This window comes from Chlorocebus sabaeus, chromosome 13 (assembly GCF_047675955.1).
Source record: "Chlorocebus sabaeus isolate Y175 chromosome 13, mChlSab1.0.hap1, whole genome shotgun sequence".
NCBI lineage: Eukaryota > Metazoa > Chordata > Mammalia > Primates > Cercopithecidae > Chlorocebus > Chlorocebus sabaeus.
Genome location: NC_132916.1, coordinates 67,864,027 through 67,890,896, shown reverse-complemented (window position 1 = coordinate 67,890,896; position 26,870 = coordinate 67,864,027). Strand labels below are relative to the sequence as shown.

Below are 26,870 nucleotides of genomic sequence, written 5' to 3'. Positions count from 1 at the left end.
GGCAGGACTATCTGCATGTTTTGGCAGGAACATATCTTGATGGCATTAAATGTAGGAAAACACGGAGGCATTTCCCTTCTGTTACTTTATGAGGCAAGTTATCAAGAGTATTTTACTAGGCTTTGGCAAAGTCTCTTAATAGGAAAAATCAAGCATATGTTTTATTATACTTTTGTTCAATGTTGTGGCAATTATTCAGAAATTACTCATGAAAGATCTGTTTCTTTAGCATTCCAGCTTTCTATTTGATTATAGTCCGTCTTGCATCATTTATGTGGAGAGCCACAAGAATTATCAAAATAGACATATTAAAGTCTCAAGTCAACTACATTTAATAAATTTTAATCTTTTAACTTGTTGTCATAGATTGTTGTCTTCTCAGAAAGAACTTCCCAGGCCAGGCGTAGTGGCTCACCCCTGTAATCCCAGCACTTTGGGAGCCTGAGGCAGGTGGGTCACCTGAGGTCAGGAGTTTGGGACCAGCCTGGCCAACATGGTGAAACCCTGTCTCTACTAAAAACGTAAAAATCAGCCAGGTGTGGTGGTGGGTGCCTGTAATCCCAGCTACTTGGGAGGCTGAGGCAGGAGGATCACTTGAACCCAGGAGGCAGAGGTTGCAGTGAGCTGAGATGCAGTGGAGTTCCACTGAACTCCAGACTGGGTGATAGAGTGAGACTCTGTCTCAAAAAAAGAAAAAGAAAAAAGAGAAAAGAAAAGAAAGAAAGAAAAAGAGAAAACTTTCCAGACACCTGTGCTCCTCTCCCAACCTTCATGTTTGAGTTAGATGCTGCCCCTCATTTATTATACTATCCAATGTGCATTCAAGGAGCTTAGAAACCTGCTTCATGATTGTCAGCTTCCTCGTCTGTTTCTCACTTCAAAGATGGTAAGATCCTTGAAGTCAGCAACAGGATATTTATTTGTCTTTATATATCCAGCGTCTGGCACAGTGATTGCCATTTAATAGTTCACAATGATTATTTGTAGACTAATTAATAAAATTAAGCAACAATGTATATTTAAAATGATACTGTATCAAAATCCTTAGCACATTAAAACGATTTTTACTTTCTCTGTAATTTTACTGCCAAAAAAACACAAAAGCTCTAAGAACAACTTCAGAGTATTTCAAGGGGCTATTAGGGGTGCATTTTGATATTTGTTAAGATTGAAGATCACAATGCTTTTTCAGAAGCTGATCCAGAGATGGCTGCATTGTGGTTCCATTTTTTTTCTCCCTCTGTCGTATCTCCCACAATAAGCACAGGCTTTGCAGATTAACTCTGCCTCGGTTTAAAATCGGAAATGTTATGTTGCTGTCTTAGAAGATGAGATGTTATGCTGGGCACATATATGCCTTTCGAATTCACTCTGCTTTCTGTTTGTCAGCCCACCATGTTGCTACTTGATAGGAGGAAAAGGCTCCTGTGTTTTGGTCTGAATAGGAGCTAAACTCAAGAGACTTCTGCCTACAGACACACAAACACTCGAAGCTCTTCTACACTCATATGTTTTACAACTCTCCTGAAGAGTGTGGCACCCTGAGCCACCGAGTTTTCATTTTTTTGATTCAGTTTGAAGGCCTGAATGAAGTGCTACTATAAATTAATGAGACATTCTCACGAAACGGAATTCCTATTCAGGAATTCATGATCTGGTCAGTCATCTGCTTAAAACATGTCTGGAAGTCATTGTCTTAAACCCTGTTCTAAGAGTGAGGTAGGAAACCCCAAACAAATCTTGTACTACCACAGGTGATGCAGAGGGAGCCTGAAGTCCTGATTAATTTCCTCACATTTGTGTGCTCCTTCCCATCCTATAGGGAGGCTGGGGTAAAGAAGGTTTGGCTGATTTCAGAAAATGCTATCTGCTGAGCTTTAAAGACTGTCTATGTAGTGTGGTTGTGGGTTTTTGAAAAGGTGGAGAGAAGAATGGGCTTGAAGCATGAGGCAATTAAAACTGGTCTTCAAGAATACGTGGAATTTGAGTTGTTGGTGGGTTACAAGCATTTTTCAACCTAGGGCAATGTTGCTGTCTGGGGAACATTCAGCAATGTCTTGAGACATTTTTGCCTGTCACAAATTGTAGGAAGAGAAGTTGTTACTGGTGAGAAGAGGCCAAGGATGCTGCTAAATATTCTACAATGCACAGAACAGCCCCCAGGCCCTACCCAACAATAATTATCTGGTCCCAAATAGGCAATATTGCTGAGGCTGAGAAACCCTGGGTTACACAAAGGACATTCAGAACAAGTAGGATACCACAGGAAAGGAAAAATTTAGAAATAAACTTATGTTGGATTTTTTTTTTTTTTTTTGAAACAGGGTCTCGCTCTGTTGCCCATGCAGGAGTGCAATGGTGCGATCTCAGCTCACTGCAACCTCCACCTCCTGGGTTCAAGCAATTCTCCTGCCTCAGCCTCCCGAATAACTGGGTTTACAGACGTGTGCCACCACATCTGGCTAATTTTTGCATTTTTATTAAAGACAGGATTTCACCACGTTGGCCGGGCTGGTCTCGAACTCCTGACTTCAAGTGATCCACCAGTCTCAGCCTCCCAAAGTGCTGGGATTACAGGCATGAGCTACCACACCTGGCCAATTTTTTTTTTTTTTTTTTTTTTTTTTTTTTTTTTTTTTGAGACGGAGTCTCACTCTGTTGCCCAGGTTGAAATGCAGTGATAGATGCAATTTCGGCTCACTGCAAGCTCTGCCTCCCTGGTTCACGCCATTCTCCTGCCTCAGCTTCCCGAGTAGATGGGACTACAGGTGCCCGCCACCATGTCTGGCTAATTTTTGTATTTTTAGTAGAGACAGTGTTTCACCTTGTTAGCCAGGATGGTCTCGATCTCCTGACCTCATGATCTGCATGCCTTGGCCTCCCAAAGTGCTGGGATTACAGGCGTGAGCCACCGAGCCTGGCCCGATTGTTGGAACTTTTAAAAATTGTTTAGACTCCTTCTCATCAATCTCCACTTAACCTAATGTTCACATATGAAGGACTTATGGGATATTTTCACATTTAAATATTCCTTTGCTGTTGGTACAGAGTATAAACTAGGAAATTTGCAATGTGGTGGGGCTCTGTGGTTCCCGGAAATAGGTTAGCCCACACTAGAATTCACTCTTTCAGGATCCTGTGGCCCATGTCTCCTTCATAGCACCAGCCACAATACACATCAATGCAATTCTTATTTATTATATGCCTCCTGTACTAGAATATAAACCTCCCACAGCAAAGGACTGGATCTGGTGTGCTTCCGGTTTATCTCAGAGCCCACCAGTGTCTGGCAGTGGGAGGGGAGCTAAGAGAGTAAACTCTTGAGTCAAACTGCCTGGATTTCAATCCTTATTTCACCATTAACTCACTCTGTCACCTTAGGCAAGTCACTTAACTTTAACAAAGGCTCAGTTTCCCCACCATATAGAGAGGGATATCTGGTGCCTACCTCACAGATAAAACTAAGTAAGTTAATATGTGCAAAATGCTTACTAAATGTTTGTTGATGAGGGAAGCATTCAAAAACAAGCAAAGATAGGGTTAAAAATCTGTCTGCCCCCTACAAAATTAGGAAGAAAAAACTTCATAAAACATATTGGCTTCTACCTTTTTGATGTTCAAAAAATTTAAGACTTTTCTTCTTTGTGATCTATGGTGGAAGGCTGTATGTTAATATTTTTAGTCAAAAGGCCTTGAAAGCCATAGCAGAAGACACAATTTTGCCATATTGATTTGACTTAATAAATGTTCCACCCAGTGTCTCTGCCATGTCGGTTTCTCTCTACATATTTTCTCTAGGTTAATTTCATTTTTTATTGTCTCCTGATAAAAACTGATTTATGGCACTTTGGTAAGTCTACTTAAGAAAGGAAGTGAGTATTCTGTGGTTGAACGCCACTAGTCTCCTTCCTGTATATGAGCAGCCTCTTTCTACAGTGTTACATTCTTCAGCATCACAGGGCTCTTCCAAGTACACAGAGGGTTTACACTTTGTTTTCTAATTCAAATTTTCTGAAACTTTACTGTGTTCTGTACATCTACTACTCCTTCAGGTTCCTGATCTCTTGCTACTTTTCATCTTTCCTTCACTATTTCCTATGTGTCTACCTTGTGGAAGCCCTGGGGAGAGAATCATGATCTCTGGTCATTCACTTAGGTACACAATTATTCGCTTGACACTCAAGAAGCATTTATTGAGCACCAGTGTATTAGTCCATTCTCATGCTGCTAATAAAGACATATTCAAGACTGGGTAACTTATAAATGAAAAAGGTTTGACTTATAGTTCAGCATGGCTGGGTTGGCCTCAAGAAACTTAAAATCATGGCAGAAGTGGAAGCAAACACGTCCTTCTTCACATGGTGGCAAAGAAGAGAAGAATAAGCAAAAGGGGGAAAAACCCCTTATAAACCCATCAGATCTCATAAGAACTCACTCATTTTCACAAGAACAGCACGAGGGTAACTGCCCCCATGATTAAATTACCTCCTACCAGGTCCCTCCCGTGACACGTGGGGATTATGGGAACTACAATTAAAGATGCGATTTGGGTGGGGACACAGTCAAACTGTATCAACTAGTGTATTTGAAGCTCTGCTCCTGGCTTGTGGGATACAGCAGTGAAAATGACAGGCAAGGCCTTGCCCTCCTAGAATAGACGTTCTTGAGTGTGAAGGGAGATGGTAAGAAATAAGCAAGCTAATGAACAAGGCAATTTCTGACAAGACAATATTCTTACAAAAGAAATCAACAGTATAATTGTACTAGTTTTCTATGGCAGCTATTATAAATTACCATGAACTTGGGGCCTACAACAACACATATTTATTATCTCACAATTCAAAAGTCAGGAGTCTGACATGGGTCTCACTGGGCTAAAATGAGGGAGTTGTCAGGGCTCTGTTCCTTCTGGAAGCTCTAAGGGAGAATCCATTCCCTTGAACTTCCCAGTTCTAGAGTGGGTCTACATTCCTTGGCTCATGGTCCCCTCCTCCATCTTCAGAACCAGCAATGGCCAGTGAAGTTTTTTTACATCGTATTACTCTGACATTGACTCTTCTGCCTCCCTTTTCCATATTTAAAGGATCCTTGTGATTACAATGAGCCCACTGAGATCATCCAGGATAACCTACTTATCTTAAAGTTAGCTAATTAGCAATTTGCATCTCATCTAAAACCTTAATTCCCTTTTACCATGCAACATATTCACAAGTTTTGGGGATTAAGACTCCTTTAGGGGACATGAGTCTGCCTACCACAATGATATAATGGGTGACCATGACCACGATTTTAGTATCCTGTTCAATACCTACATAGAAGAGATGTTTGGTAAATTCAGTACTTGGTAAATGGATCACAACTATACATATTTGCTTCTTGTTAAAGGGTCAGAGCAAGGGCTGTGTTTTCTTTATTGCAGGAACTGCAGGGGTGAGGTGACTTCAGCCAACCTTCTAGGTTAACTAAAAGTTTTCCCAGTGCAGAGAGACACTCAGGGGGCCCTGCTCTTAATACATCAGGCTCCAGAGGCGAACCCCCCCAGCCTTTCTCCTGCTTGTCCTCTATGTCTAGCTGCTGCCATTTGGCTACTGCAGGACCCAGGGTGGTGATCTTTCTTCATCTCCTCTCAGCAATTGCTTCTTCCTGCAGCTTCCCTGAGCACTCCACCACCTTCATTTCTGTCGGCTGTGGCAATTTTCCTAAATTATAAATGGAGATTTTTTTTTTAAGGATCCTAGGAGATCATTTTCCAGATAAGGAAAGTGAATTTTAGAATAGCTGGGGGAAAATATCTAAAATGGTTTAGAAAGGCTTTTGATGGATGAAGTGTGAGATTAGACAGTTTTATGGGGTTGCTTTTATGCAGTATGAATATGGTAAGTTTAATTTTTAATTTCTGCAGCGTTGCTTGATTTTATGATGCCACTATTTTGCTGGATGTATCTGACAAATGCTATTCTTCCTCCTCACTAAATTACAGCCTTCCGTTCCTTAAAATGTCTCATAAGAATTAAGCCTTGACAGTCTAACAAGACCTAGCAGCACTGACCCTTCCTGCCCCTGATTATATAACACAGTTGGCTGCATATGTGTCACTTTGCCTCTTTTATTTGTATGTATTTATCTTATTCTGAATTCGTGGCTGTGTTCTCCATGCAAATGTAAGCTCTCAGCAGAAAGGGAGAAAGTGGCCCATGGCTCTTATTTTGCTTGTACTTCTATCCAATGGCTACAGAGTTCTGTGGCCAGAAGTTGCTAAGTTAGATTATTTAATAAAGAGTGTTGCTTGAAAATACTGTAGAAAGATAATTTTATTTCCTATTTACCTTTTATCTGTGCAATAGAACATGGGCAGTGTTCATCAGAAAGATTTCAGAATTCATTTTTTTCAGAGAAAGTTAGTAACAACAAGGCATACTGGAACATTCAAGAAGGCCAGTCTTACTCACAAGAAGAAAAAGCCTCTACAATGCATTCCTTAGAATGCTTTAGATGGCATTCTGGTCTCATTTCATATTGAGTTATAGCCAATTAGAAATTACCCTTTATACAGACAGACATTTTCATCTCTCTATAGAATGGCCACTAAAATCTCTCACCCAGAAGATGGTAAAGCAAGTCTGAAATATCCTAAATTAAAGACATAACTCTACTGACTGAAATTCTGAGGGTAACAAACCTTTTAGGCAAAATGAATTATGTCTGTCAATGTTATGTTTTATGCTTAGCAAAATGTACTGTGAAAAAAATGAGAATTTATTTTCTTCATTTCCTTTCTAATTTTTCCTTAAATCTACTCTAAGGATCAGCACAAACTCATTGATTTTATATTCTACTCCCATTTGGAATCTGAGATCAGGAAAGAACTCACCTTCTATGACCAAGAATGTGAGTTGCCTGAGTTTTCAGTCTGCTATGGAAGCCCAAATAACTAGTTCCACCTTGCTTCTGGACACGAGGATATAGCTGATGACACTGTATTTATGACACAAATGGGAAGGAACAGGTGTGTGTGTGGGTGTGTGTGTGTGTGTGTGTGTTGTAATGGTTATGGGAAATCTAAATTGAAAGTTTGCTGCATGTAGCTATAATGTTCGCTTAGATAATTGCTTTTTGTAAACATAGTTTCTTACAAAGTCTTTGCTTGCTGCTATGGAAGCAATGACATTAACAGAAATAACAGTGGTGCCACAAATCTTCAGGGATTTTTTTTAATGGAAAGGAAAATTCTAAAACTAAAAATATACTTTTTATTTGCAACTATGGGAATACAAACACCAGAAAAACACAAGAGGACTGTATATTTGGGACATGGAAGGTATTCTATCTGGTGGTTTTAGCAAGACAGTCATGGAATGGAATCTAAGTCTTAAGTCATTGCAATTGGGGCAAAGGAGGGGAACAAAACTGCATTCACAAAAAGAAGATTACCTGGAGGGTGTGATACAACTCCCCTCATTTGTTCCTCAACATGCTCCATGTACCACTCTTATGGATACAGGGGCAGCACCTTAATATCTCTTGAATTTATATTACTTATGATATCTTAATTGACATTTATTTTGCAGTGCCCATTAAAAAATGTCCAGATCTAAAAGCACTGAACTATAAGAGAAATACCTTCTATTTTTGTCTCCACTCTAAACATCAACACTAGTTGAACTTCTGAAGGCACATTATTACAATCAGTGGCCTAGCTCATTTAAGTTGGCCTCTATCAGCCCTATTACCAAAGACCATGAAATGGTTTTCTGCATGCTTGAACTTAATGATCTCATAATTATTGCTGTAAATTATTTATATCAAAATGCTGACTCATAAAACTTGGTTACAGAAAAATTTTCTTTAAATTAAAGACCTCTATGCTTTTTGTTTTTGTTTTTGTATCTTTTTGCTTTCTTCCTGATCTTACAAGTTATAGAGGGTTAAAAGGAGAAATGTTACTTTCTGAATGCTAAATCCACTGCAGGGCTGTGGTAGACCTATGCCAAAAAAGCAAAGATTTGCCTCTGTTTCTCTTATTAAATGGATATTTGAAAATACTACCACTAACCTCTGAAATCTGAAAATGAGTGGAGTTGGATTTATGCCCTTCTGTTAGCAGGCTGGCAGTGGCACCTATATTTACAAAGTTGAGTATATTATACCAAGGATATTTTTATTCACTTAAATTTTACATCAGTTAATTGATTTAGAAAAATATTATTCCAGATTTTTGTGATAGAGAAAATGCAATGGTTAAAGATTACGAACTACCTTGAAAAGGGGAAAAAAAAATAGTTGTTACTTAAAATAAATCCAGAATGACTCCATGCCAGAATTACATCAACACTGCGTTGTAGAAAGTTGCCTGCCAGCTATTACAGTGGACAGTGACGGATTCAATTTTAATTTCTGCAGTTAATGCCATGTCACACATGTGGCTGTGTCAGCCTTCACTGACCTTTTGGATCTGACAGTGTGTCTATACAAGCACCGGAGCAAGTGGAAACTTAATAAGAAAAAGAGAAGTCATGGATCAACACAGGCATAATACCTTGGGTCATTTAAAAACACAGATTCAATAAATGAATAGATAGATAGATGATTTCTAATGATTTGGAGGGGAATGAAATAATATAACAATTACACAGTATTTCCATTGGCAAGGCCATCAAAAGTTGATTCCTCAAGCACTTCTGCTATCCATAAATTCTCATGGTTGATACTTTTCTTTGCCCTGCAATCTGTATTTTATTAAAAGCTTTTGTTTGGGGAATTCTTTGCTGCTGGCTGAAAGACCTCATGAATGCCCTGGAGTGTTGTAATAGCACATTAATGCAATATTACATTAATCGATGGCACCACAGACATATACAATTTTAAAAACAAAACAACTGCAAAATTCACATCTGCATTGTATGGGCGAGTGTGATGTTGACTTGGCAAAATGTCACATTCCAAATTCAGCTATCATGAAACCAATCCAATTTGTGTACTTTACATCAACAACAGAAAACACTGATTGAGCAAAGGTAATATATTTATGCATCCATCATTTATCACCGGAACATATAATGTGAAAAGAATGAGACATGAAGCCAAAGAGAAACATTCCTTTTAAATGAATTAGAAGGTTCTAAAGACACTTATCAAAAGGACTCATACAGGACAAACTGTATAAATTAACCCAGTCAAACTCTGTGGATACAACAGGAGCCAAGCCATGGTCATTGCAGCTTTGAATACCTGCCAGACTGTCACCCTCATGTGGCTCTGTTTTTCATCCAGAAGGGGATTGGAAGAGATTATCTGGATAATTTGTAGAAAGCAGATTTCATGTTTTGCTACTCCAGCCTTGGTTCATGGCTGGTGTGCTCTATCCCTTAAAAGCATGGACTGGGAATAAGGAATATAGATGGACATATTTTCCAGGGAAGCTAATTTACTTGCCCCACTGCCCTGGACTACACCAGAGTTTGGTGTGCTACATGTGTTTGGTACACAAAAAGCATTGAACAACTCAGCCAAAAATCTTGCAGACAGCGTTTTCAGACAGAAGTCTGTGGAAGATATATGTGGTAAAATCAGTGACAATATATTATGAGAATGAGGAAACAACCCAGAGGTAAAAGACATGGATGGTGGGTAACGTAATTTTTATTATGTGAAACTCCTCTTCTACTAGATAGGCTTGGATTACTTAACTGTAGAAATGACTCCTTCTCCTTTCCCTCATCTTCATCTCAAAATTTCTGTTTCCACCTTCTGGAACCCCTTTTCTTTGTCCTTATCTCTGAGGTGGACATGTCCTTCCCCCATTCTAAAGATAATCACTCTACCTTTCCTCTCAGTTTGGACTCCGCACATTGTTCAGGATCTCGTTCTATTAACTGTCTGTATGGGAGATGAAAGATGGCAATACATTCTTTGCTACTCCTTCCACTGTGAGGCGCATCTGGTTCTTACCGTTGAACCTGAGCTAGCCTTAGGGACTTGACTGATGACCAATAAGAAGCAGCAGAAGTGATGCTCTGGCCTTCTGAGGCTAGGGCTTACGAAGCCTGGCAGTTTCACCTGGAATACTGCCCTAGGAACTGTAAGTTGCCAAAAAGAAGTCAGACTACCCTAAGAGGCTGTTAAGGCCACAAATAGGCATTCTGGCCAACAGTTCCAGCTGAGCACAGCCTTCCAGCCATTCCCACCAAGGGCACAATACAATGTCAGCCAAAGACCACAAAGTCACCTCTGTCATCCACACTTGGAACAGAAGAATCACCCTGCTGAGCATTGCCTCAATTCCAGACCAACACAATCCTAAGCTATAACAAAGTGATAATTGTTTAAAGTCACGAAGTTTTGAGGAAGTACATTATACAACAGTGGATACTGGAACAGAGCCCTCTCTAACCTTCAGTTTTGCATTTTTTAACTAATTCCCTCCCTTCTTCTATCTACAAATCTGTTCAATTCTTCCCAGTGTTAAAAATCTTCCCTCAGTCCCACCATACTACATGATAAAGCTCTGCTTCCCTCAGTGGTAGCTATCTCTAAAAGACTACTTTATACCTACAGTTTTTATTTTCTCACTTTCCACTCTGTAAACACATGGCAATTTGGTTTTCACAACCTTCATTCTAAAGTGGTAGAATTTCAAAATTGAAAGAGATGTAAAAGGCTGAAATCATCCAGCCATGTCTTCTGTTGAATTCTTCTTCATAAGGTCCCTTCTTTGTTGTAGGTGCCTCAACCATGATACAGCATGTCAAGGGATATGGCTCATGGTTCCAACCAAGGATGTTCATTTTATCTCTGGATATCTGAGACTGTGAGAAACTCTCTCTGAGTCTACACAGAATTCTGTGTTTTTAAAGCTTCCATCCACTGGTTCTAGTTTTCTTGCTCCTAAGTACATAGAAAGAGCCTAATGTCCCCAGTTTAAAGGGCACAGTATAGGTAAGACATAGATTAGGCACTGGTAGTAGAGATGGAGAGATGAGAATATATCTTGCACTTCTTCCAGTCTAAAACATTTTATTGATACTGAAATTTACTTGCATCTTGAAATTAAGGTGGAAAGTCAAAAGGTGAATTTTGTAATCATCCTGTATCTTTCTTGAATGTAATTTAACTTAAGGTCTCAAGCCACTATTCCATTTGGCTGTAGGAAACATGGAGACTGTCTAGCTATGTGACCTTCAGTAATTTAGCTGCTGAAACTACAGCCATTTCCAAGAGATTAAATCTTGTTCAGTTATTTCACAGTCAAATTCAGAATTTAAACATGGTCAAATTAGAGTTCTAACTTTCCTTATCTTTTCCTGGGATAGTAATTCTAAGAAGGCCCATATGTATCATGGCCTCATGGGGGAGGTACCTGGTTCATTACCTGCTCATCTTTGATGGAGACTTCTACCCACGCTGCTTTTGCTGTGGACATTGTTTCTGTTTCCACAGCCTCCAGCACAGAGAATCCATATCAAATTTACTGATGATGTTCCCTCATCAGGTCACCAAGGCCCTTCTGACCCTCTCAGGGCAGTCTCTCAGGACATGAATCTTAAAATGTTTTCCATGTTGCTGGGACACCTCCACTAGTGATTGCTGCCTTTCAGTCCTCTGGGATGCTGCTTGCTTCCTCTCCTGGGAAGTGATGCTCTAGAAATCAAACCCAGGTTCCCTGTATGCTGGGATTTCTCAAAACACTTCTGGGGTTTCAGTGATCTCCCATTCCAGGGGCACCAGGGAATGTAGAACCTTCTCAGCATCCTTCAGCATCTAAACTGCAGATTCTCCTCCTGCCAGCAGCTAAAACATAATCTCTTTTGGGACAAGAAGCTTCTCTGACATCATCCTTAATTCTCCCCAAACTCTACTGTTGATGTGAGAATGGTCAGGCTTTAGTTCTTGATATGCAAAGGAAACATTAAAGAAAATTTTTAAAGTTTATCTTTAACAAATTCTGTCTTATAATTAAAACCAAACCAAACCGAAAACTAACCCTGGCTCCTGGCTATCTTTTATGAGTTGCATGACCCAATTTTAGAAGTCAATAGCCAAGAATCTGCCTGTTTTTTTGTGATTAGCTGTCCCTGAGGATTTTAGCTTCAGGGACATGAAGTAAAAAAGGAATTACCAAGAAGGAAAAAAAACATTGGTTAGGATTTTAAAAGACAGGCCCACTGTAACTACACTTGATTTGGTGGTGCTTACTTTATTTCCTGAAAACTGTTATTAAATTAAATTGATGGTACCTCTTACATCAGTGGCACAGTAGGAATGAGAGGAAGAAGAAATCCAGAAGTCGTTTCTCTGCAACGTGGTATAAGAGAGTTGTTAAGAGTAGACTTGAATAGCCTGAATTTAAATTGTGGGTTTGCATTAACTGGGTATCTTTCTGTCATTTACTGACTTTCTAAGCCTCATTTCCCTCATCTGTTATTTAGGGTAGGGTCTGGCACAAAGCAAATACTCAAGCAGAGTTTGTTGTTCTGATGTGTTTGATGTGTTCTGATGTGTTTGATGTGGAGGAAAGTACAGAAAAAAGGTAAGGATGACTCTATTAATCAGATTTACAACTAACTTGCTAGTTGCTGAGGTGGAACTAGAAGCAGGCTGTCTTTCCACCAAATCATTGTGCCTTTCCGAGAATGCAGATTGATGAGGCATGAATAAAATGCAGGCCTACTTTAATTTCATTCTCTCAGGACCTAGTGGGATAGGAAGGAAAGGATCCCCAGGTCCTTACCAAAGAGGAGAATTAAGCATTAGTAAAGGTTGGGCATGGTAAAGGTTGTGGAGATGTCCACACCTATGGATTTCTAATCTAATGGATAGAAGAGCAACATCTGCATCTCTCAGATTATTCGTGGGGTGCCTTCTACTTATGGGGCCCATTGAGGATAATCCTGTCTGTAACCAAGTGTGGTCAAACTCAAAGAGCTTAGTTTCTCAGTATAAGTAGCCCAAAACATCCTTTAAAAATATATAGTGCAAAGCCAACTACAGATTTAAATTTAAAGCTAGCACTGGTGCCTAAATCAAACAGCTATGTAGCAATGAAGTTATATCAGAAAGCTTTATTTTTTTAATTTTTAAGATATTTTTTTGAAACAGAGTCTTACTCTGTCACCTAGGCTGGAGTACAGTGGTATGATCATAGCTCACTATAGCCTCAAACTCCAGGGCTCAAGTGATCTTCCCACCTCAGCCTCCCAAATAGCTGGGGCTACAGGCACAAACCACTGTACTCAGTTTGGGAGCTTTTCTTTTTAAGGCCTACAAACTTTAGCCACTTTGGGAACAGTCTGGGGTTCAAAGAATATTTCATAATAAAGTGGTATCTGCTTGGGCTTCCTGATAGAATTGTCCCATGGACTCTTTGCAAACAAAATGATTTACTTTACTGCCTTGAGCAGCAAGGTACATGGCAATGACTGATATTTACTGAGATGGGAAATAGGTTTGGGAGGGATATGGGAGTCCAACTTTCAGTATGGATGTGTTACATATGAAATGTCTATGGGAAATCCACGTGAGATACTTGGTAGGTTTAGAACTCAAATGAGATATAAATGTGGGTGCTCTGTTGACTTTTGTTGGGTGAAACTGTGGAGTAGGAAGAATTCCCTCCAGAAGAGATTGTAGGAAGAGAGGGAGAGTCCAGCAATGGTCCTGAAGCAATGCAATACGTAAATGTCCAGGAGAGGAGGAGCCTACAAAGAAATGGAAAAGCAAAATGAGAAGCCAGGAAGAGAGAGTTCCAAGGAAGTGGGACTTGCCTGATAGGTCAAGCATTGCTCAGAGAGTCAAGGGAACTGAGGTGTAAAAAGTGTTCATGGAATTGGTCAATGTGGCAGTCACTGATAACTAACAGTTTCAGTGGCATGGTAAAGGTATTCTGATTCAGAGTTGGTTGAAAGATGAATGGAAGTCAAGCAGTGGAAATATTCTGGGTTGACAACTCTTTGGAGAAGCTTAGAGTGAAGGAGAAAGGAGAAAGAAAGAGATATGGGGGCACTGTGTGGATAAGGAAATACTGAGAATTCAGTAGAGGGGGTGTGCAGGGAATATAGCTCTTGCTACACCAGTGACTCCTAGTATCTTTAACATGAACTGAAATCATTATGTCATTTTCACAATGATGTCATAATTTCCATCCTCTACTCCAATGAAACTGGCTTAAAAAGTATTTTCTCTATTCTCTTCAGTAGTAAATTTACGCTCTACCTACAACTTCAACTTTCAACTTCGGTGGCTAATTACCCACACTAACCTTTCTCTGTGTTCCAATACTGTATTTTGAGATGAACATCTCATGTTGAGATGCACCAGCATCTCAAAACTACACATCCTTATAAAAAGTATCAATTTTCTCAGTCAGATCCACTTCACTTCCTGATATACTCTATTGAGACATCCAGATACCCATGCTCAAAATCATATCATTCTTTCCTGTCACCAGGAAACTATCACATGTTCTTTGGCTTGGAGCCTTTCTCCTGGTGGAAGCCACTCTCCCCACCACTTCCATCTGTCAAAAGTCTACCCTTCCTTTAAAGTTTATACTATCTAATCCAGGAAACTCTTCCTGATCCTTCTAATTTGATGTGATCTCCTAACATTTAAGCCTTCTTGTATACTTCTCTTAAATTAGATTTATCTGAGGGACTGTCTTGTTTGCCTGAGTCGACTTTAAACTTGTTGAGAGGGGCCTTATCTTACTTGCTTTTTATAGCCCTTCTATCACTGGATGAAGCGGCCACTCACCAAAATCTTGCTTAGTTGACTCAAAAGCAAATTGTTAATGAATTCTTTAGATGACAATAAGTTTTCTGGTATACGCATGCAGAATAAATAATACGCTGGACACTTAAGAAAGCACTTAACTGGAGTACAGAAATGAGCTCATATGAAAATCAGGACACAGCCAAAAATTATTTTTGTTTCTTGGAACAAGTATTTATTTAGCTTTTATTATGGAATATTTCAGATACACATAAAAGTAGAAAGAATAGCATAATAAACCCCTATGAACCCATCATCCAGCTTCAACAACTAACATTTTTACCAATTTAATTTCAACTATTCATCATCCCCGCCCCCATCTTTTGCTGGAGTATTTTAAAGCAAATTTCAGACATTGTATCATTTCACTTATGTATATCTCAGTAAATGTCTTTACCAGATGAGGTTGTGTTTTATAATTTAATCATATGTCAAACCTAATAAAATTAATTCTAATAATTTAATATGATTTAACATCCTAGTCTTTGTTCAAATATTTTCAATTCATTGCAATCATTTTATTGAAATACTGATTCTTTAAATAGTTATAGCCTATTTTAAAGCAACTTAATGCAAGAAATGAACTGTTGATTCTTTTAGCATATGCACTGGAAGAGGTTAAGGAGAAAGGAGACCTTCAATTTCTGAATTACTTAGTTTCCATGATTCATTTCCTTCCCTTTTCTGCTACTGCAGTTTTGGATCTTTTTTGCAGTTTATTTGTAGGTTTATTAAGGATTAGGACAGGAAAGAAGGTATGGCAAAGGCTGCTATTTGTCCCACAATCTCTCTCATCCCCTTCTTCCACAAGGATAGATATACTGGTACTTACAGATGATGTTTCTTAGACTCACTTGCAGTTAGACGTCCGTGCAACCCTGCAACGTTTGGGAGCAAAAGTGATGTGTGCAATTTTTGGGCCATGACTTTAATTGGAAAGAAATGTGCCCTTTCCTCTCATCCCCTCTTTCCTAATGGCTTAAATACAGACATGGTGTGGTAGGCCATCTGCCACTATGCAGATAAGGAACAACCTCAGAAGATCCACAAGCAACCAGATGAAAGAGTCTGGGGCCCTAGATGACCTCATGAGGAAGAACCGTCCTGCTAACCTCCAGACCATCAATTTAAATGATTTTGATATCTGTTAAAACAGCTGTTCTGGTATCGTAAGATAGAATGTAAAACTCAACAATGTCAGTTTTATAATTTTTCTAAAAACTGAATAAGAGCATCTATTCCCAACGCCACAGATAATCAAATGTTGTCTGTGTATGTTTCCAATTATTACTAGCTGTCAGATGCTGTCCCGGAGCATGGTGATCAACAGACATTAACTGAGCATACGCCATGGGAAGCAGCAAAGCAGAAAGGCTGGCTGGGTTTGGTTCCAGGCAAACTTTTGTTTGCATTTTCCCTTGCCACCTCTTAGCTATGAAGAAGTTATTTAAACTATATGACACTTTAAAAATCTGTAAAATGGAATGATAGCGGTCCATAGAAAATCAATTATAGAGAGTAAACAGAGGACTGAACATAGTACTTGGTACACAGAAGTATCCAGAAAAGATAAATTTCCTTTCCTTTGGTTCTCTGTACACATAAGTCACAGGGTCTGATAATTTTCAATATATCCACTATTGCTGTAGCCATTCAAGTCTGCAGGACTCTTCCAAAACAGCAACACTACCACAGGACATTGATTGGGAAGTCCTGGGGTATACAACACCAACTTCTTTTTTATAGGCTATGAAAGAAGTTATGGGAGATACTCATGGATGAAAAATATGGACTTTCTCCCAAAGATTATATGGCCCACTTAGAAGAAATGTTGATAAGCATGCATCAGATAAGGCAATACCAGCGGATGGAATACAGAACCTTCACATCTCAGAGGCTTTGTCTCCTTTCTGTAACAATAGATGTTCCTGACCTACAGTGAGGCTCTGTTCTACCCAATTATTCAAGGATCTAGACTGGCAGACTTACCAACCAACCTGGAAATAAGGGACTAGAGGATCTGTGGAAGGTGTTTATGGGCCAGATCTGCAAATTATTACATAATGTCCACTCACATTCTATCGTCTCATAATTTTCATGGCCAGACCCAACTGCAGGGGATGCTGAAAAATGTCTTCTGGTTGAGTGCCCAAGAAAAAGAGAAATGAGTATGAGGATCAGTATGCCCTAAGCAGCTGGCCTGACAGATAAGTTAATGAACTATTTTATTCAGCTTCTACTTGAGTAGTGGGAGAATACACTTAGAAAAACTTGCTCAAAAACTTCTACTAACAGTGTCTTCCAAAAGCCTTTCTATAATACAAGAAACAAATTTAATAAAGATCATTTTAAAAAGAATTGATCAGAAAAAGTTTCCTGAGCACTTCAAAGTGACTTTAGTAAGTAAAAATAATTGCTTTAAAAAGTTTTAATGTAAGAAAACATAAATTACTTTAGTTAGAAAAAGAGTAAAGCCTTGGATTACTGTCCTATGGAAAAAAACAATAAGCACATTTGTGTCGAGAAATGTTTGAACTTTCAAGGGATTCTCAAGAGTCATTAGCTTTAAGTTGTCTTTTCCTAAACAATGATGTCCCAGTTGCTGGATCATCAGCATGCAGGTGACCCGGAAACCACACACACATTCATCACAGCCATTGTCAGCATCTCTGAGATACACAGAGAAACTTGCTAAGAGGCTGCAGACTATTATGTTTCACTATAATGATATTTCCAGAAATAAGAGGAATTACACATTAATAAAGCAATGAAACTATGCAGGTAACCATGACAACTACTGCAAATTCAATAACATTTTATGTTCCTGAAGAGTTTTTTTTTTCTTTTTTCTTTTATTGCCAGTAAGATCAGAGAAATTATGAGAAGGAATTGAGAAGCATTTATGTCTCATCTGTATGCTCAGACCTCCAAAGACGTCAAGGGTGTGCTTAGCACATTATAATACCAACTCACAGCAGTCTTTGAAAATGCCCTTCTTGGTTCCTAGATGCATATTTATCTTGAGAAACAGTCAACGCCTGGAGCCCAAAGTGCAATGCCTTTAAATGACATCTGGTCAGAGAACCATTTCTCCAAGTTGAGTCCAATTTCATCTCTTTAGATAAAGTACATTTCCTTTTTTGAATCCCCTCAAAAACAATTGGCTTATCTCTAATGGCACACCCATGGAAATTTCTGAAGGCTCTTAAATATCTACATCAGATTTCAGAAAATTTTAAAGAAAGACATATAATCTGAGTTGTGCAGCCATTTTCCAATTTATCAAATCATGGGGGTGTGTGTGTGTGTGTGTGTGTGTGTGTTGCTTTTGTTGCTTCTGATGTGCTGACGAATGAGAAGGCACAAATGGGAGATTATTTTAAAGATTCTCTCTCCTCCCCTCCAGAAATGGGCGAAACAAATAACTACTTTTTCCCATTTTTCTGTAAGTTCTCCTATGATTTCTCCTTTTTATTTATAGATTGCCATTCAGATCAATATAGAAAAGAATTATTCTGGATGACAGCACATTAAGCAGTAGAAAGAGCACCAAAGGCCATTATCATGAAGCTGGGAAAAGTTCCGAGCCAGCTAAATAAGGCCACAGGCCAGAAGCAGCACCTCTTTCACTGGGAGAAAATAGAAGGTCAGAAGGAGGCAAGGCCAGAGGGGAAAATCATCTGCCCCTCAGACACCGCTTCTCAATCTGCCCTTGCTTCGGGATCAAGTAAAAGATGAAGCCATCCATCATCTTTCCCCTAAAAAAATGCCACATGACAAGATGTTTAATTGCTTTTTGTTTTCCAGGCAAGGCTCCTCTTTTCTTCTGGTGGCTTTTCTTGTCATCACTTTGGCACTCAGGAGCACCTCTGCCAGCCACTGTCCTTGTCTGGTCAGACCTCCTTGTGCCCAGGACATTGCCAGCCCTGCCTCCTTCTGGAAGTGCTCTCCTCAGCTGCCCTGCACTCCTCCTTCCTGAGATCTTCTCCCTCCCTGGCAAGGGCTCCCTCCCAGCTTCCCTGCATTGTGTCCTCCCCCGCGCTCCCTCAGGGTGGCCGGTCGCCAAGGTTCCACTCTCAGCCTTCTTCTGTTCCTTCCTAAATCCAGCCTGTGCTTGTCAACGTTTTCCCACAGCCCTGGAGAGGGAAGCCTTCTAAAATGTTCATCTGACCCCAACTTCCCCCTGCTTAAAACTCTTCAAAAACTTCCCAAAGCTATCAGGATAACACCGAGTCACGTTTCCTTTCTTTCCCATTTCTCCAGTGTGTAAACTAATCATTGTACTCACACACAACTTAGCCTTACTTCTTGTTTCCTACAGGGTAAAACCTAAACTAGTTTTTGGTATGTAGGAGTCTCCAGGATCTGAACCCCTGCTTATTTCTCTAATCATACCTCCAGCTACGCTCCACCTTTACCTCCTCTTCCAGCTATATGTAAATATTCCGAATTCCCTAGACTCAGCATGAAATGGAAATTGCTCCCTAAATCACCATAGCCACCCTAAACTCCCACCTTCAGCCTTTACAGTGGTCCCAGAGCTCTTCACTTCTCCACCCTTCCAAGGAGCTTTAATTTCCCCTCCTTTATTCGCTGTTCTTTCTCAAGAGGAACCCAGTCAATATCCAGAACAATCCCAGAAACAAGGGGTTAAATAAATATGTGTTGGGCCAATCTCTATGAATGGGTTAATCTCTCACTACGACTCCTCTTCATTCTCTGGGTGAGGTCCACTTTCTAGGGACTCCTCCATAGTACTGCTCACAACGGGGCTTCTCCCTCTTTCCAGTGGGACTAGACAGATAAAACCTTGTTTCTTTATGGTTCTGGTCTAGAAAGCTGCAGATGTGCCTAGAGAGCCTTGGGTGCCGCTGCAGGACAGCATCAGGGACAGTGACGACAGGCAGCATGCTAGGGGCCACCTGCCGTGACGTGGAGAGATCAAGCACATGTTCAGGTTCTCCAGGGGTCCTGGGGTTACAGCATCTTGGGGGACTCCCAAAAACACAAGCCAGGCCAGAGGGACTATAGGGACCTTTAGGTTTTTATCCACACATAAACTACTCGACTTGAAATTATCCAAATAAATAGATGGATTTGAGAAATTTATAAGTCAACCCAAGTTATGATCACCTGACAAGAGAATGTCTCATATTTAAAAACTGCAGTTTGCACAGGACTTTTCCCTGCTCATCAACATGATAGGGCAATTTGGTTTGGCTCTGTGTCCCCACCCAAATCTCATCTGGAATTGTAATCCCCATAACCCCCACATGTCAAGGGAGGGACCTCATGGGAGGGGATGGGAATCATGGGGGCAGTTTCCCCCATGCTATTCTCATGATAGTAAGTGAGTTCTCATGAGATTTAATGGTTTTGTGAGTGTTTGACAGTTCTTCCTTCACATGCTTGCTCTTTCTCGCCGCCGCCACGTAAGACATGCCTGCTTCCCTTTCTGCCATGATTATAAGTTTCCTGAGGCCTACCCAGCCATGTGGAACTGTAAGTCAATTAAACCTCTTTCCTTTATAAATTATCCAGTCTCCAGTAGTATTTTTATAGCCATATGAGAGTGGACTAATACACAGGGGCAAGCAGAAAGAATCATGCCCTCATAAATCATTTGTGACTTTCTCCAGCCTCTCCCACATTTTACTGATTATACTTAAAGCAATTTATATCTCTCATCTATACTGAAATATATATCCTTTTTCTTCCCCTATTTTTTTTTTTCCTATAACTTGCTGAATCATCAGGAGAAAGTTTATTTCCTCACTTTCCTCCTAAATCCCTGAAATTCTCTAACCTTCAATATGCCCTTCCATGCAATGGGATAATAATCAGGTTGTGAGGATTAAATAAACATTATCTAAAAGGGCTTAGCACAGCAAGAGGAACGAATGTGACGCATGTAAGCTGTGATCATTGTCCTTCACATTCCATTTACGAGTGGTAAACATAAGAAAACACAAGAGACAAATCTCTATTAAGGAATAGGACAGCAGTACGTTTTACAACGAAGTTCACATACAAAGCCAGAGCCATCAACTTCTTAGTTCTCCTTAAAATAAGCAGAACTGTCCTTCAGAATTGCTATGATCATTTAACAACCAATAGTTATTTTTCACTTCTAAGTGCAAGGCCCTGTTCTAGGTCATGTGGAGGATATAAAAAGAGAGCTTTGTGGAATTTACACGACAGAAGTCTTTTTCTTTTCTATATATTCTCACTATTTCTCAAAAGGTCAAAGCAGCTTGCAATGAAAGGCTCAGGGTGGTGAAAATCAAGACAAAATGAAGAATCAGACAAAATATATGGTAGGAATGAAAGACAGAAAACTGTACCTGAAGCCACAGATAGGCTGGCTGTGGCTTGAGGGCACTAACCGTGTCAGAGGAGAAGTGGAAAGAGGTCTCATTAGCAGAAAGGAATGCATCACTATCAGGTGAGGCAACATGGCTTCTATTACTAAATTTTAGAAAGAGATTATTGCATGGATACGTTCATATTGACTAAAATAATAGAAAATATCTTCAGAGTGGTTTTGCAGAGCAGGCAGTTTAGATGGGCAGAAAGTGCCTGGAGCTGGACACACTTGATTTGAACCCGGGCTCTTGGTTGGATCATCATGGACAGATTCCTTAACTCCTTTGAGTCTCAGCTCCTCACCTGTGGAATGGTGGTGATGATCCCTCCCACTCAGCGGTACTTAGGGAACAAATGTGATAGCATATGGAAGTGGCAGGCCCCTAGCAGTTACTTAAAGATTTATATATTCCACTCCCCAGATCCACCCTCTATGTGTCATCACTATTCCTTGTAAATTTATATGGACTTGAATGTTCATACAATAACTTTTTATAAAAATGGATGGATCATAGGTCATCTACTTGTACAGGTATTTGGATATCTGTCTCCTTCACTAGATTATAAACTCACAAGGACAGGAGTTCTTTCTGTTTTGCCTGCTAGCATAAATAGTGAGGAGCACCTAGCACATAATATGTGCTCCATTGATACTGGTTATAGGAAGAAAGTAAGCCTTTTTTTTTTTTTTTTTTTCCTTGAGACAGAGTCTCATCCTGTCGCCCAGGCTGGAGTGCAGTAGTACGATCTCGGCTCATTGCAACCTCCACCTCCACGGTTCAATAGATTCCCCTGCGTCAGCCTCCTGAGTAGCTGGGACTACAGGCATGTGCCACCATGCCTGCCTAATTTGTGTATTCTTAGTAGAGATGGGGTTACACCACATTGGCCAGGCTGGTCTCGAACTCCTGACCTTAACTGATCCACCTGTCATGGCCTCCCAAAGTGCTGGGATTGCAGGCGTGAGCCACCATGCCTGGCCTAGGAAGAAAAGAAGGCATTTTTGTTGAGGACTTATTCATTCAGTCTAAGGATGTGGCTTTTTAGTGACCAGATTGAAGCACATAGCATGACTGCAGAGGCCCTCCCGAGAGAATGGCTGCTGCTTCTTTGATGGATGCTCTCAAAGATCAACCTTAGATGTCTTGAACACCCTCAGACTCCTGATATTAAATCTGCTTTCCCTCCAGCACCAGCACTGAAGTTAAAAGTTTAAAGCAATTAAACAATTGATTTTATCACTTTTATGTTTTTTACATCTACAAGTCTTCAACTGTATAATCTACTGTTTATCATTGTAAATGCATGATAATTCAGCTTCAAAACAGAATGAGGAGAGTTTGGGAACTAGCCTCAAAAATGAATTACCACTCATATAACAAAACTTTTATGGGAAAACGTGTTTCCAGTTCCAAATAACTGGCTCATGAACGAACTTTTGAAACCCAAAATCATTTGCACCTCAGGGTTGTCTAAAACATGCAAATGAGATACCAGAAAAGTTTTACATTTATAAATGCCATTAAGATTTTTTAAATGTAATCTAAAGTAAAATGTTTTGTGTCCTTCCTTCCCGTCCCTTTCCCTTTCTTTTCCTTCTTCCTTCTTTCCTCCTAGATTCCCACCTTTCCTTCCTTTCCCATACCTTCCCATGTTCCCCAAACACAGTTTTCGAAAATCCTCTATATTCCAAGCTGCTTTGGCAGAAGCAGCTCCAAAAAAGTGTTAAGACTATGACTCACCTCATTGTAATTCTGCTTATAGGATTTATGGAAAAGTAATGAGATCCAAGAAAATAAAATAAAACTTTAAAATCCCACTGACAAGGAAGTTTTTTTCTGTAGGAAATTGAGTTATATAAAAGATTTATATTTTGTTTCATGTAACCCAGAAAAAACTCATGTCCCCTGTTAACTGCAGTCTTTAATTAGTTATAAATGATTTAACTCCATATTTAAAGGATTAATGCTAATTGAAACTTGTAGTACACTTTTAATCTTATATTAAATATTAATATTAATTAAATTTTCCGAGAATCTTGAGATGGTGCCAGTATTTTATTGCAATAGAAACTGAGGCAAAGATACCACCCTATAACCAACCCATTAGAGTTATGTGTGCGTGATTATGCAGATTAACTCAGGTTTGTCTCTTTGCCATAATCTCCATTCAGCTCAGATCTAGGTATCACCAGGACAGCTTCCCTTACTTTGTGTTCTTCCAATAACCACATTTTTTGAACCCCAGGGATGCTTGTGAGACCAACAAATTCAAAGATCTTCAAATGTGGCTCAGAACTATGTAAGGGAGCATTAAAAAAAAAAAAAATAGATATCCCAGATATCTATTTGTCTTATCCCAGACAGAATCCATCAGAACCTCTGAGTATGAGACCTGAGCCACCCAGGGTTGACCAACATTAATGCAACTTCAATGGCATGGAAAGAAGAAAGCATCATCAAGACCTCTAGAAATGGGATGGCTTTCAAAGGAAAACAGTTTTCAATGGGGATCATATCTCTTTCAAACATGTGTGCTAGTATAAATATAAATGATGATAATGTAGAAAATGTTTGAGAGTTTGCAATAAGATAGGAAAGCAAAGAGGACAACATTCCATCATGTTAGAATACAGGTTGAGAAAGTCCTTACCTGGGGCTTTGGAAAGAAGGCCTCTGTTCACCTGAAGGAGCTGTGTCAGGACACTGAACGAAGATTTTTGTAAGAAAATGCTTTATAGTTTATTCCCATACACAAAAATAATCTTATATGATTCTTAAAAAAAAAAAACAGGACAATGAAATTCTGAATATAACTTAAAAGTGAAGATACTGTCTGATCAGACTAAATAATAAGCTCCCTACTTCTCTCATCTCTAAAATGTTTACACCAAAAGATAAATGGAAAATATTGACAGAAGAAAGCCAGTGCTGAGCACTGAGGTCAGTGGGAGAGCAAGGGCATGAGAAGTCTCAGGCATCAAAAACTCACCGGGCCCGGGCCTTGTCTTTTTATTCTGTCTCTTGACTCCTGCAATCTGTGATCCATGATATTAAATATCAGAAGTCATGGTGTTCCTTATGGTTGATGTTCTTTGTTGTACTTTCCTTTCTATTTCTCATCCTGTTATGGGCTGAATGTTTCTGTCCCTTCAAAATTCGTATGTTGAAACCCTCACCTCTAAGGTTATGGCATTAGGAGATGGCCCTTTGGGAAGTGATTAGGTCACTGGGGTGGAGTCCTCAATGAACGGGATTAGTGGGCTTTTAAAAGAGGCTCCAGAGAGATTCCTTGTTCCTTCAGCCATGTGAGGACACAGCAAGAAGCTGGAAGGCTGTAATCTGGAAGAGGATCCTCACCAGAATCCAACCATGCTGGCACCCCGCTCTTAGACTTTCCAGCCTCTAGAACTATGATAAATAAGTTTATGTTGTTTATAAGCCACCCAATGTGTGCTATTCTGTTACAGCAGCCCGAATGGACTAAGATATATCTCTTCTTTATTTACGAAGCTGAGAAGTATTTCAGGAAATACATTTAAAATGACTCATATTAAAATAAGAGGGCTCTAAATTAGGGATGAGGGTTTTGAGGGAAATTGTGTTCTTCAGTTAAAAACATTTAGGTACAGAAAAAAAGGATGATAGTGCAATTTAAAGCAAATCACCTTTAAGACACATCAAAAAGGATAGTAAGGTAAAATGATGAAATATTTCTGAGTTTTCTATGTCAGAACCTTGCATGCAAACTTACCAAATATAGGCAATTGGGGAAAAATTCATAAGCAAATAATTTAGCATATGATACTCAGCAAAACCTAATGAAAGATCATCAAGCTTGATTTCAATATATAATAAATTACTGCATTAAAAAATTATTTTGCAAATACATTACTGTTCTTAAAATAAGTTACTATATAAAATGTGAGCAGGGGCTGTGTGTGGTAGCTCATGCATGTAATCCCAGGACTTTGGGAAAGCTGAGGCAGGAGGATCGCTTGAGGTCAGGAGTTTGAGACCAGCCTGGGAAACATAGTGAGGTCATTGTCTCTACCTTGGGAAACATAGTGAGCCCATTGTCTCTACAAAAAATAAAAAAAAAGTAGCCAGGTGTGGTGGTCCACACCTGTGGTCCCAGCTACTTGGGGGGCTGCGGCAGGAGGATCGCTGGAGCCCAGGAGTTTGAGGGTGCAGAGGGTGCAGTGAGCCATGATAGTGCCACGGTGTACTCCAGCCTGGATGACACAATGAGACTCTAAAAAAGTCTCCAAAAAATAAAAAAATTAAAAATGTGAACAGTTGTGTAAACAATTATAATCCATAACTTTGACTTTTATCTCAGTTGCATGGCTTACTTATGTAACTCTACAAAATGATGAGTCTGGAAGGTTTGAGCTTTTAAGAAAAAAAATTCATTAATTTTACTGAATCCACTTTAAATTTATAGAAATACCAAATTACTTATTGAAAAATCCCAGGCAGTGTAAAAGGGAATGTTCTGGGAAGTTGCTATTGCCGGTCTTACAGATGTATGTTTCCCAGGATTACTTTGTAGAGGTTATTAGAATTTTAAAAATGACAGTGGCCAGAAGTCTTCTACAGTCTCCTTAGAGAGTTCTAGAAGGGTTAGATGATCTTATTTATTTATTTATTATTATTATTATTTTTAAAGAAGTTTATTTATTTAGTAATTTTTAAAAGAAGTGTATTTGTTAAAAGAAGTGTAGAGCTGGCGTAAGAGAATAGGTGACTTGTACCCCGAAATCTTCTGCTGTCTCACCTTGACTGCCCCAAACTTGGACTGTCTCAGCCTTGCCAGGGTTATAGAAGAGAGGTCACAGGGAGGGAAGCTGAAGCAGCCTTCCAGTGCCACGCTAACCCTGACTTCCAAATAAGGTTAAAGCACAGCTTCATGTTATACAGAGTCTGAAATGTCAGCCAACTTCACCAGCATGAGAAGTGCAATCAGGCAACATTATGCAGCAACATAAATATATCACTCAGTAAACTGGAAAACCATATAGCAACAACTGGTGTCAACATCAATTAACATGTTTAAACAGTGACAACAGTTTACTCTATGAGTGTGCATACTGAGGAAAGAAACGCCCTCCTCCTAGAGTCTAAATCATATCGATGGGCAGCTTACAAGTAAAGAGAGATACCTCTTCCTCCCATCTTTTCTCTATCCATTAACTTCATCCTCATTTGTGGCTTATCCTTCATTTTAAACTCCCATCTCTCCATTTATCATTGTATCCTTTGAGCATCAACCTCTCCTTCAGCAAATGTTTTTTAAAAATCACCTAAAAGAAACAACAGTGGTATGCCAATGTTTTCCATTACCTAATTTTTCCAACCTGTTACAAAATGCAACTAATAAAATCAAGAGTGAGTATCATTCCTTAAGGAGGTTAAAAATTCATGTTCATCCAACACCAAATTAAGGGGCAATTTTTGACAATGCTGCGGATACCCTTCTGTACATCACTTGTGAAATGGCACTCCTTGAAGGCCTGTATTTCATCAACTTGGCAAATTTCATTTCAAGGTCATTTCCAAATGCCCTTCTTGTGCAGAGCAGCATGCATGGCACCAGGTCAATCCTTTAGTCATTGCTGGAGCAAGCTTTCTGTGGAGCAGCAGCCTGCTTCAAAGTCAGATGGGCATTTGAAAAGCATGCCAAGAAAACTTTAAGCTTTGAAATGCTGCAGAAGGAAAGGTCACAACATCTTTTAA

At 39.5% G+C, this 26,870-nt stretch overlaps 1 protein-coding gene across 8 annotated transcripts in view; it reads right to left on the bottom strand.

Annotated features, from left to right (window-relative positions):
• AIG1 (androgen induced 1) overlaps positions 1–26,870 on the bottom strand; it is a 270,247-nt gene that overhangs the window by 120,668 nt on the left and 122,709 nt on the right. The window contains exon 4 of one of the 8 annotated variants that reach the window (XM_008006822.3): positions 6,502–26,839. The exons of the other annotated variants lie outside the window; for them this stretch is intronic. Coding sequence (XP_008005013.1) covers positions 26,825–26,839 — 15 coding nt within the window. The 3' untranslated portion in view covers positions 6,502–26,824. Of the gene's footprint in view, positions 1–6,501; positions 26,840–26,870 lie in introns of those variants that run through there. 8 annotated transcript variants of the gene reach the window in all.